General features: G+C 41.6%; 1 protein-coding gene across 1 annotated transcript in view; it reads right to left on the reverse strand.

Moving 5' to 3' along the window:
• Positions 1–13111, reverse strand: part of LOC108788051 (transient receptor potential cation channel subfamily V member 6-like) — a 47199-nt gene that overhangs the window by 14735 nt on the left and 19353 nt on the right. Inside the window, exons 7-9 of the mRNA XM_018557780.1 lie at positions 10992–11138; positions 5803–6003; positions 3296–3382 (exon numbers count right to left, since the gene is read on the reverse strand). Coding sequence (XP_018413282.1) covers positions 3296–3382; positions 5803–6003; positions 10992–11138 — 435 coding nt within the window. The remainder of the gene's footprint in view (positions 1–3295; positions 3383–5802; positions 6004–10991; positions 11139–13111) is intronic.

Genomic DNA, 13111 nt, shown 5'->3' on the forward strand with positions numbered 1-13111 from the left:
TGTGCCTCCCCCCCCCCCCCCCTCACACTTACCTGTCAGGGCCGCTTGTCACCGCCGCCGGTCCCGAAGCAATCCTTTTGGATTCCGCTAGACCTCTGAAGGTATGTTGTGGTATCTGGCACCAAATCATTTAGGCTACAGTAGCTCAACTAATGGATCAGACTACACAGGCCAGCCTTTGCTCCCCATGTGCATCAATGAGCCTTGGCCACTCATGACCTTGTCACCGGTTCACCAGTTTTCCTTCTTTGTACCACTTTTGGTCCTGACCCGGGACCCGGGAACATCCCACAAGAACTGCATTCTTGGTGTTGCTCTAACCCCATCATCTAGGCATCACAATTCAGTAGACATGTGCATTTGGATTTGGATGAACCTGCATGTCAACAAAATTCAGTTGATTTGGCAGTTCGTCCGTATCCGAAATAACGAATCTATTATATGCCTGAATATACATAAATTTGTTTTCAGAACGCTCGGCGGGCATAGTGGCCGCCAGCATGTTCTGTGCATGCCCGCTGCCATCTTGGAGGTGGAGCGCCTGATGTTACATGATGCCACAAGTACGCAGCGTTGGGTGACGTCATACACTAAATGAGTGGTGGCTATATCAGCCGCCAGTGCGTTCTGCGCATTTGCGCCGCCATCTTAGAGTATATCTTGGTATGTACCAAGATGGTAGTGCCCGAACATGTGGGTGCTGCCATCTTGGTGTATACCAAGATACACTCCAAGATGGCGGCCGATATGGCCACTGCTCACTCTGCAGTTTTATTGTGCAGTTTCGGATTCAGAGGCTCGTTGCCTCTGAATCCGAAACAGCATAAACATTTGTTTCCTTTGACGAATCAAATGAAAATTTTTTTATTTTTCAATTGTTTTGTCCTAAACTAATTTTTTTGCATGTCTACAATTCCGCCCTTTTCAAAGTTGCTCAAATCCTTACACTTGCCCATTTTGTTTGCTTCAAACACATTATGTTCAGGGATAAAATGTTCACTTGCTGCCTAATATATTCCACCCACTTCCAAGTTCCATTCTAAAGAGATAATCATTGTTTTCCCTTCACCTCTCAGTGGTCATAATGTTATGGCTGATCATTGTATGTGCTGCAGTACTTAACTATAAGTACATCTTCCCTTACAATTTTCTCTTAGTTCCCCTGGAAGGTCCCAAAACTTCCTGTTGATCCTGTCAGTGAAAGACACCTAATGCAGCTTCCTGTGATGGTGTGGGAACAATGCTGTACTGCTCCTGAATTCAGAGCAGAATTGTCACTCTCATGTAGGCTATGCCTGCTTGCATTACAGTGGGATAAAGGAATTGTGAAAGGGTTGTGGCTATCAGCATTGTCACTGCTGATTCACTAACCTATACCGTATCATTCAATACCTGGCCACACCTAGTCCTACAAACTAATTTCTGCACTGACAACACTGCCTCTTTTTCTGAAACCATTCTACTGTGAGCTGCAGTGTCTGGGAGGGGGAGTGGGTGAGACAGAAATAAAAGGGCTTGTCTCAGTCAGGGAAGGTAAAGGAAGTTTTTTAATGTTTACATTAAGAAGCTTGTGAATAACATAGTAAGTGTACTTGATACTTGTTTAGACTGTATCTGTACTTTAAAAAACAATAATTTCAGTGTCAGTTGATAAATAGACAGAGGTAAAAAGTTACCAAGCAAAGGGACCTATTTAAAGTGTAAACTCTAACAATGAACTTTGCTTATTCACTCTCTTTTGAAAATACCAACGTAAGTGTTATATCTGTCCAATATACCTGTTCTTCCTTAGGGATGAGGTTAGGTCAGACTACCATGGGTTTGCGGTGGATCCAGTGATTTTGAAATTTGCGATCTCTTCGAATTAAGGTGGAAATTCGTCAGACTTAATTATTTGTAGCCATAATGCACTGCCTCACCTTTAACTGTGGTCATTAGGGTTACAAAGGCCAGTAATTGTGGGACTAGTTATGTACCAGCGCCCTCACTATATAAGGGTAGGAAGAGTTACTTGCTATACTGTGCTACATTACAATTAGTGTGGATTGGAGTGTGATGGGCTATATATTCTTGCGACCCCTCCTCCCCATGTTCACAGTTCAGAGAGCCAACAGTCCTTTTAAGGACTACCTTTTTGTGTGTGTCAGCTGTTTGGCTGCTGAGCCCTTGTGGTCTTTTTTATGTTGTTGTTGTTGTTTCATTTATTTTTTAATTTCTTTTATTTCCCGTTTATCATTTTTTTTTTCCTGCTAGGGTATAAAAATTAGGTTGGGGCAGTGTTTCAGGTTTTTTTGGGGATATATTGTATATATTTTATTTTTTATTTTGCTAGGGCCTGATTATTAAATATTGGGAGCTGCAGCATACACTTGCTGCTGATACAAACAAAGCTGTCCTTTGTTTGCAGCAAATCACCGCTTCCTTTTGCGGTAAAGTAGTGTGCACCAAGGTACAACATTTTAATTCCCCCTATGAATAAACCAATGGAACACTCCCTGTCCTGCCCAATGGGTGTGCATCATTTACTTCATGTGGCAACTGTTTCCCTGCAGACTTCCCCCTTGCATGCGCAGAAATCAGCCACATGGAATAATGGCAAATCCAGGATCCATGTATATAGGTCAGCCATTATTTGCTATGGCTGGTCCCTGTGCATGCGCACGTTGCTGGAAGGTGGCCTGCAGGATCCATATGAAGTAAACATTTCACAGCCACTGGACAAGCTAGGCAGTCTGGAGAAGATTTTATCTGAGGTATGTTTATCTATATACAATTCTGATTATGGGGCAAAGAGGTATAGGCAAGAGTTTTTTTTAATGATTTCTGTTCCACTTTCATGTCTTTGTTTGGGATGAAGTAACTGTTCAGTGAAGATATTTGGACTGTTAGCATGTTCTGCTTGGCTTGGAGTGCAGCAGTTTTATGGAGGACAATGTAGAGTAGATCCTTTACAAAGGTGGATCAAATAGCTGGAAATTCTGACCAGAAAGGAACATTAGATGAAAGCCTCCTGAAGATGATTGGGCATACCCACCTTGATAAATCTAAGACCATTTGTATTCTAGAAAGTATTACCATCAAATTCTCAAGAGAGTAATACAAAATGAGTACAAATTGTGCACCATGAAGGTTTTTAAGAATTTATAGTAAGGCATCAATGTAGTTTCGAAGCTTTACAACAATTTGTCAATTTAGAAATTTATGACAGTTTTCTAAAACACATTTTATTAACAAACATCATATACATATTTCAAAATGTGTTATGCAGTCGCCATCTCAAACATACGGTACATACCTCAATGAGAAGAATTAAAATGCCTCCCAGGATCACAATTATTTCCCCAGATAAGCGAACATAATCATTCTGTGTTTTGTAGGAATCCTGAAAATTTGTAAAACAGTTCCATCAGTAATGTCTTATTTAATAACTCTACATTGCCATTTGTTTGTGCTTTTTGTTCCACTGTTAAAAAATAAGGGAAAGTCCAGCTTTTTAATCCTACGTGAGCTTAAAACAACTCCAAGCAAAAGTGTGTCCATTTAGAAAACAGAGGGAAACATGACTGCCATTGCCAGAATGTAACATTTACACAGCAAATTCAAAAACCTATGAACTTCACATGTAAGTGTTAGCTTATTGTAACCTGAATGTGGACTACTGGCCCTGCAATGGTTAACAGCTGAGAGAAAAGATTTGCTGGTGAAGGATTACTGGTTCTGTTATAATTTCCAGTTTAAAGTGGGTCTAGTAAGGGATAAAGGAGAGACAATGGGAGGGATAATATGTAAAAACTTCCAAGCAAGACAAGAGTAAATGGGGGTTACCTATTGAGACAGCAACAGGCAAAAAACTAAGATCTCCATCTTAAATAGACTGTTCATGCTCCCTCTTTGGCCCTTCTTCCTCCCACCCTCGCTCTGTTGGAGCCCTCAGTATGTTGCTCTAATGGAGGTAAGGCTTTAAATTATAGGGGAGCATGTTGTATCTATAGCCAAAACCATTGTTAGATGGTAGATAGAGATGGGAAATGCAACATATTGCAGTTGTCACCAGCACAGTTAAGGAAAAATATTTCCCTGCCGAGACCTGTTCCAGTGACAACTATTTAACAGAGGATTTCCCCTTTCTTTTAAAATTCTGATAGTGGTTCTAAATGTCCAATCCAAAATTAAGAGAGGAAGAAAGAGAAAAAAAAGAGTTTGACTAAAGATACACCCCTTCCCCTACAGAAGAACTGTCCAAATCTGTGTTTATTTTCCATAGTTGAGAATCCATCTGAGGGGGGAACACCATTGTTTGGCTCTGTAATGGCCACAGCAGTTGAGTGGAATTCCAGTTCATTTGACTAGTGTGACCAAGCTGTGCTCAGGAATGTTTCAGCGTACTGGCCCACTTGAAATATGTGGTCTAGGGTACAATTTAGTTGGACTTGAATGTTGGAGCAGATTACATCCATTTGTAAAGGTACAGATGACATAAGTGTGCTCAGTCCCATAAGTGGGTAGGGGGACAATTGTGTTCAGGTGTGGTATAAGGCAACTGTGCCTATTATAAGCACACTCTGAGGGTCCTCGCCATGTTACTACAAGAAAAAGTCTAAATAATTGGGTTAAACTGAATCCCTAGCTTGCTTTTATTAACATTGTTTTTTTGTTCAGATATAGAGCTGCTCATACACCCCCATGACAGTTTTCACCTGTAAGAGCACTATAAGTATGACCTAATCTATGAACTAATCAAGTGTATTCACACCCCTGTCATGTTCTTGCAGCATGAATGGACCCTTACATATATCGGCGGAGCAGGTCTTTGGACAGACTGCAAGCTTCTCTGTACAATTACAAAGTGTCAGGAAACTCTGGCTTCCCCCCTGGAGAGACCAGGGACAGTCTGAGCTTCTTTTCATTAACAAACAATGTTTATAGATCTTCAACCCTTTATTAGGACAGCCAGTGTTCAAATTTAGTTTACAGCTGATTATGAGATCTACCAACAGTACAGTCAGGGTTAATTGTGGTGACATGCCCAACCCCCTTGCATACCAGAGAAAAAATTTTCTCTAATTTTAGAGAAAACTAGTTATATGAGAAAACGCGTCATATACAGTATAAACAGCATTTTGTAATCATTTATGCGATGCGAATGTAAACATGTAACAAATAAAACAGGTGTTATTCCAATTTGGCTGGCAATTTTGGCTCTGAGTTAATTGTGCGGCTATAAATGCAGGGGTATTGATTCCTGCACTCCTTTGAACTGAAGAACACACTTGGATGAGTGGTGAAATGTCTTCAACATTTAAGAATAAGTCTATTTAAATGTAATTAACTATTACTGGCTTATTAGGTGTATCCTTGCAAACGCAACACTTGATTACTATAAATTCTAGCCATTGTTTTACTCCAGTTGTTTTTGCTACCGGTTGTTGAAATTGCTCCTTTTTTGTTGCTGTACAGAAGGTTGTCCATTTTGGGCTAGTAATAAATAATCTAACCACTTTATAATTTACTAGTGCCATTAATACATTTTATTCAATTAAATCTGCCCTTTGTGTATTTAGTTGGGTTCTTTGATGAGAATGGTGTAATCAGAGCCTGCACAAGCAATAAATTGCTGAACAATTTATGGTTTTGGAGATACAGTTTTAATCTGAGTGGTAATGCCTGGCAGCTTTTTATTAGCAGCAGGGTTATACAGTAAACCACAGATGTATGTGTATATTACTATATTGTGCTGTCTCAAGACATTCTGCAATGAGGATGAATTGCTGTAATGAAATGAATAGCACATTGAACACTTACATAAAATGGCCTTGTGATGATCTTTCTTTTTTCTCCATCTGCAGTTTCTTCCATTAGAGGCCGATACAAGCAGCATAAAGTCAAGATTATAGTGTACAAAATGTACAGGAAAGTGCAGAGCAGGAAGTATTTATATCCGAATGTAGACCATTTGTATTGTAGCAGTTCCTTTAAGGGCGTTATTGCTAAGAGATTTAACGCCTAAAGTTGTGAGAACAAACACAAAGTAACAGGTTAGTAGTCTGAGAGTGGTGAAACTTTGAGATGGCTCAATTAATGTGTTTGATGAGAACTTTACAAGTTGCCCTTAGACTTAGCCTGAAAACATTAATCTTCAAATCCTGAATTAAAGGAGAACTATGGGGTTAAGGCTTTACCCCATAGTTCTCCTTAGGGTAATGGGAGGACACAAACTAGCGTCCTCCCGTCATCCTAGGCTCAGTATACCGCGAGCTGCAGCTCACGGTATACTGAGACGCTGCAGTATACCGCGAGCTGCTGCTCGTGGTATACTAAGACGCCGCAGCTGAAGCGGATCCCGACAATTATGTCTGGATCCACTCAGCTGCGTGACTGACAGCTGGCTCTGCCTACCTAGAGGCAGAGCCAGCTGTACCTGCCCCCTCCCCCGTCCATTCCGCCAGTCAGCGCTGGCGGAGCGGGGAGGGGGTAATCCAGCCCCTCCCCTGCCACGGCAGAGAGCCGTGACAGGATCGAGAGGTGAGCGAACGCCGGTATGTGAGCCGACCTGTGACAGTCTCATTGCCACAGGTCGGCTAGAACTATGAGGTGAGTGAAAAGCGCTCACCTCATAGTTCTCCTTTAACCTTGTTGCAGAAAACAAGCATGTAAGGAAACATGTCATTTAAGGGATTAGAAGTCACTCTTCTGGCAGTTGTACTAAACAACAGGTTTGAATGGAAGAAATCGAATAATCTAAATGAAATACCTAGATGCAACATAATCTCTGCGACAGGTAGTAATATAAAACAATATACCCTACACTGCCTGATATTTTACTGCTTGATTGTATTTCCAGTGATAGTTGGACAGTACGTGTTGTCATATATGTTACAATTTGACTGTACAATCTTTGTGCAATCAACTTTACCAAAACTATGTAATATGAGCAACTACCTAATTTATCCAGTCAGATGGGCCTTTGCACTACAGAGTTGTTGGTGGATTGCATAAACAAGTTGTGATATGTGTGGTGAGCTTAAAGGAAATAATGCCAGAGTGATAACAAGCACACAGAAGAGCTTGTTAGTGATATGTGGAATTTACCAACATGTTGCCAATGAACAGCTTTTCCCTTGCTCCTTATAAGAAAGATCTATCTGTCTATGGGTATATTCTACCACCTTATAGGAAAGATGTTGCTGTCCAAGACCACCCTCTACCACCATATAGGAATAATCTATCAATGGCCACTTTTTACCACTCTGCTTGAAAGGATCTGCCTGTCTAAGGTCACCTTTCTACCATTTATAAAAAGATATTGCTGCCAATGGCCACCTTCTACCATCTTATAGGAAATATGTACCCATAGGTATGCACAGCCTATTGCAATAGGGTGTGCACACAAAAGTACAAACACACACTCTACACAGACCTAAGGCATCCCATCTGTTGAATTGTGCCTTACCTCTTCCAGTAAAGGTGCAGTAATGAAGCAGGGAGCCTGGCAGGTGGTCCTGTGACCACCAATCTGGCTTCCTGATTGAATGGGAAGCCTGGAAAGCCTCAGCCACGCTTGCTTGCAGCTTCCCAGGCGCCAAGGACTGGGGCTGTTCGGTGTAAGTGGCAAGTCCTGCTGCACTCTGTATAGCTGAGCCAGTCACAGAGAGATCTTTGTGATCTCTCCACCAGCTCAATGACTAAAAATATGGTGCCTGCTGTTGGGTATTCGGTGTTGCTCTCTGGGTGATTAGGGTGTACCCAGTAACCCTGTGTGCATGCCTATGTTTGTGCCTATGTTTGTACCTGTCTATGCCCGGCTTTTACTACATCATAGGAAAGATGTTGCTGGCTAAAGTGACCTTATACCACCTTATGAGAAAGGTGTGGCTGTCTAATGGCAATGTTTCCCACTATATAAAAAAGATTTGTCCATCTCAGACAACCTCCTATCACCTGGTAGGAAACATCTATCTGTCTAAAGCCACTTTCTACTACTTTATATTAAATATGTGCGTATCTATAGCCATCTTCTTGCGTTGTATAGGAAATATCTGCCTGTCTAAGGCAACCTCCTACCACCTTATAGGAAGTTTTTTTTTTTTACCAGTGGCGTCTAGCACTTGTCCCAGGAATTGAAATGAGGATTTAAAGGAGCCCACAGAACATTACTCATGGCAAGCAAATGTGACAGAATTTAAAATATTCCCAAAGATTATGCTGTTAGTTATGAATCTTTTATAAAAGACTGGAGATTAAAAATGTGCAGCAGTTGCATTTATTATTGTAAGCCCCATTGACCATTTTAAAGAAAGCATTAACTTGGTTAAGGATCCCTGGAGTCTTAATATTCATGACAACCAAGGGCAAATGCTCCAGAGATCTTGGAGTACAGGAAGGAGAGACTAAACATATGTGGTAGTGTTATATGGTACAGCTAATACATATAGCCCTATTTAAAGATAAGCAAGACAGTCAAAAATTCACCCAACCTCTGATTTGCCAAACTGAACCTAAAACTTTCTCCACCAACAAATACCCACTCTACAAATTGGTAAAACAGTAAAACAGTTGCAGGGGGATGCTGGCCGCATTATCAGTTCAGCAATCGGGGCTGTCAGTTATGCATGACTATGCTGTCCCAAAGTGTGCTCCTTTAAAAGGTAATTTACTGCTTGTTAAGTATATGTAAATAATCAAATGTCCATAGACTGGGCATAAACAGAAACAACAGCGCATTTGGTGTTCTCTCTAAAGAGTTCTCTGTAAAGGTAGATACAATTTGTACTTTCTTTTCTGAGGATGAAAAGATATAAAACAAAAAACTGTGATCTCTACTTGGGAACCCTGAAGAATTCTCTACTGTTCTCTGAATAGATTTAATAGCACTGTCTTTCTAGCATCAATGATACTTTTCTGAATGTACAAGCGTCTGCCAGTTAGAATATATAAAAGTACATAATGGAAATGCAACATAATTCTTTAGTGAGCATAGTGGTTCCTGCACTTTGATGCCAAGTAACAGAAACAGCTGATGCAGCCTATCAGTCAGCAATTTTCAAGAAGTACAAAAACCAAAAATGGAAGTGAAAGCTTTTAGGGAAGTATAGCAAAGAAGCCATCTTTCTCCAACCTTCCACACTGCAGCTAATGCTTGATTGCTCGATATTAGCCACCTTTCTCACCATTCTCTTTAGTCCACAAAAATTAAATGGCAGCCTGCTCCTGAGTGTCAAGGTTTTTGAATGGGGGTAATGCATTTCACCTCTGTCAACTGGATATTAAAAGAGGAAGGGAAGTTGTTATACATAAGATTTTGCCACGGAGCTCCTGTTGCTGAGAATTATGCCCAGCCTTAAGCCTCCATAAAACTAAAGTTGGCCATACAATGCTTGAATTTTGGCCTATTCCTCCTAACTCAGCCTAAATTTGAGCAGTGTGTGGTCCTGTCAGCACCACTGCATTCAACAAAGCCGAATCAAGTGAGGGCAATTGTCCTCTAAAGCAGTGTTTCCCAACCTTTTTTCAGTCATGGTACCCTTGAAAGTATGCAAAATCTTAAGGCAACCCAGTCCTCAGTCTAAAATGTAAAAAAAAAAAAAATTAAAAGTATGTGTTGTCCCTAAAAAATCCATACTGACCCCTTATCTGAAATAGGGGTCTGGTTTGAATTTTAAGGGGGGACCCCATACAAAAACACAAAAAAAGTTCCTCTTTATATGAGTGTTCCCCCTTGATATCACAAGCCCCCTTCACATCAGGACCCCCCCCTTTTCACATCTGTCACCCTCTCTTGCATTAGAAGCCCCCCTTCACATCAGAGTTCCCCCCTTCACATCATGAGTCACCCTTCACATTAGAAACCTTGACATCAGAAGGCCCCCCCTTGACATCAGGAGGCCTCTTTATATTAGAAGCAGGGGTGCGGAGTTCTTATCGCCCGACAGTGTAGCCCTGCGCTATGCATTTTGAATTTCGTTGACAAATTGCGTGTACTCGTTGGTCAGCATGGTCACCTGACCAATGAGAAGCACTTCATAGGATGGCTAAATACATTTTTGGATAAAACTATTTATTGTATCACAACAAGTAGATTGCCATGGGGGACAAATAGATTGGGTCTCAGCTTTAGTCCTTGGGCAAATAGTTTTTTTTTAAAGAAATGCACACTCCTGTAGAAGCCCCCCTTCACATCAGAAGCCTCCTTTTCACATCAAAGAATCCCTTTACATCAGAGCCTCCTTTTATATCAGAGTCCCCCCATTCACATCACAGTTCCTCCTTGACACAGGAGCCCCTTCACATCAGAGTCTTATCATCACATCATGAGCCCTGAGGCAGATCAGGTCTTGATGGACTTGAAATTAGTCCTTTCCTGAACGGATCCCACCCTCCCTGGATTAGTGTTTTTCGTTTCAATGGTGCTGGCAGCTAGCCCGTCTGCACCATGTAAAGGCATGACACCCTGTTAAATATCGAGGCACCCATGAGGAAGCCGGAAGGCACCCCGGGTACCACAACAATCTGGTTGAAAAAGGCTGCTCTAAAAGATCACAGACAGCAATAAAATGTCAGGGGTTATAACCCGCCCTTGTCCTATTCAAATCAAAATAAAATATGATTGCAGTTGGGCTTTAAAGTAAAGCTTACATTTACGTTAAAGCCCTTACCATTTATTCTGTTAAAATAGCTTTATAGTAAATATACACATCTCCATTTAATTTTCACAGCAGTAGCTATGGTAAATCATGTTTGAACAAGCATTCAATAACCCAGAACTATTTCTGCAACTAAATTTTTATATTTTAATTTGATATAAAACTTTCTAAACCAAGGCCATTACCTGGAAACTGTACATTGTCCATAATTAGACTGCAGTCACTTTCTCTGTAGCACTCCAGATGGCGTTAATTATCTTTTAAAATTTCAGAGCTTATTATTTTCGTCTCTTTTTTGCAATTACACAAAGAAAATCATATTGTGGTTTTGTTCAAGTATGGGGTACTTACGGAATTGTTGTTACAGGTACATATAATATCAATGACGGACAATTTGTCATTCCACGAGTCAATTCCTGTTAAATCATACAGTGTAGACTTTAGGGGGCCAAAAGTCCAGTATACATGTTTTTTCTTTTCCATGAAATAATTAAACATCTGTAAAGGACATAATTATTCATTACTACCGTAATATAATTTTAAGGAATGGGCAGTCTAGTTATTGGAAAAACCTTGTATTGTATGAAACATTTAAAATTACACATAAAAAGAACAAAAAGTCATTAGATTTCTATTAAGATTGACTGAGGGGGAGCGGAACAGAATGGAGAAATGGTTACACCTGGGGAAGCAATTAGTGAGAGTGAATGATTTAATTAATGCTATTTGTACAGAGCAAAATGAAAATGATCCTGCATATTACATTCATAAATTAAGCATTTTATTTCTATTGCCCCTTCAATTATTCCTCTGTCAGGAAAGCTAAAGGCTGCCAAAACAACCTTAAAGTTATAAGTGAAGTGCTCAAATCGAGCACATTTTGTAACAACAGGGTGACTACTGGTCTGTGTACAGTTTTCATATAGGGCGATAACAAGCACTTCTAACTGTTACACAAGCACCAAAACCAAAGTGCTTTAATGTATTGTAAGGGAGGCAGGTGCAACTGGCATTGGCAGCCATGCATGAGAAAAGATCATTCAGGAACAGTCCAGGCAGGTTTGTCCTGCACTTTTATTTGGCAAGGTAGTAAACAAACACCGGGGGTTATTCACAAAGCTGCCGAAGGCAGCCGAGTGAATAACCCAGACGAAATGAAGTGAGCTGACCAATGTTCGGCTAGTCATGCTCTGCATGTTCGGCTGAGCCGCAATGAAGAAGGACTTCGACTCAGGTGATCCAATGTCTGGATCGCCTGAGCCAAAGCTCCGGAAGCTCACTCGCTGCCGTTCGCCCCTATTTACATAGGGGCCGAACGTAAGTGAGTTAATAGCTGAATGCCGCCGAGTGGCTCGGCTATTCTGCTCGGTACCTCCGTGGTTACGTTACGGCCGGCTCCACCCAGTTGTTATTGTTTAATGACAAATCAGTGTCCCCAGGTAATTTGGGGATGCTGATCTGTCATTACAATTGGGCGGGGCCAGCCATGAGATAACGGCTGGTTCCGCCCAGCTGTCATTTGCGAGGTGAAAGGCAGGCCTTCGGCAGGGTATTCGCCCCGTTTCGGCTGACACTTCAGCTCAGTCGAGCTGAAGCAAATGCATTCAGCTTGGCTAACCTGCTCGGCTGCCTTCAGCTGCTGTACAGGCTATTGTGAATGGGAGGGAAAGGGTTAAACCTAAAGTGTCCATGTTTGACAACAGCATACATTATTATACCCAATTATCTTCCGTTACAGTATATGCCTATTCGTTTTGAAAGTGATTTGTAACCCTTAACTTAGGATCCACAAGTGGCTTTCGGCTTTTACTTTCTTCAACTTCCAAACTGTTGCTCATTACACATACAGTATGTCTAAAACAATTTAAAGCACTATATCTTAGCTAACAAATGTCATGTGTAGCGCCCCGCTGACCCCCAGAGGCCTGAGGTGACCCCCCAAAGGGTAGAGAGGGCTGCCATATCACTCTTAGGGGCAGATACTTAGCCAGTGAAGGGACATCTGATCAAGAAAATTGGGAGCCAGTTACTTTAAGTGTCTTTTCAAATGCTGTATTGCAGAACTTCAACTGGGAGAGAGGGTACAGGGCATCCATTGCAAAAATAGGACAGACTTCAGACTCGCCAATCAATAGGAGAACAGGCTGACACTGGGCAAAAGAGCAACAGCTAGACAGGGATAGGCATGAGATCTTCTACAAAAGAGGCACCAGACTTGCTCTGCTCCTGAGGTCCAAACCAGTACCAGGCACCCCCAGTAGCCATCCAGCTTCTCTGGTTCTCTTCCTCAATCAGTTCCTGACCCCTCCAGGATCCACATGTGTAGCCAGCTCCAGGCTGGAGGCCTAGGCAGCATTTCCATCTCTGAGCATCCCACCCCAGGCTAAGACAGGGGGCAGGCTGGGACTAAGAACATGGTAATCCCCTGAGTAAATACAGCTTGTACTCCCCCAGCATGCATCACCCCCCCC

Source organism: Nanorana parkeri, unplaced genomic scaffold (genome assembly GCF_000935625.1).
Source record: "Nanorana parkeri isolate BGI_ZX_2015 unplaced genomic scaffold, ASM93562v1 scaffold303, whole genome shotgun sequence".
Taxonomy (NCBI): domain Eukaryota; kingdom Metazoa; phylum Chordata; class Amphibia; order Anura; family Dicroglossidae; genus Nanorana; species Nanorana parkeri.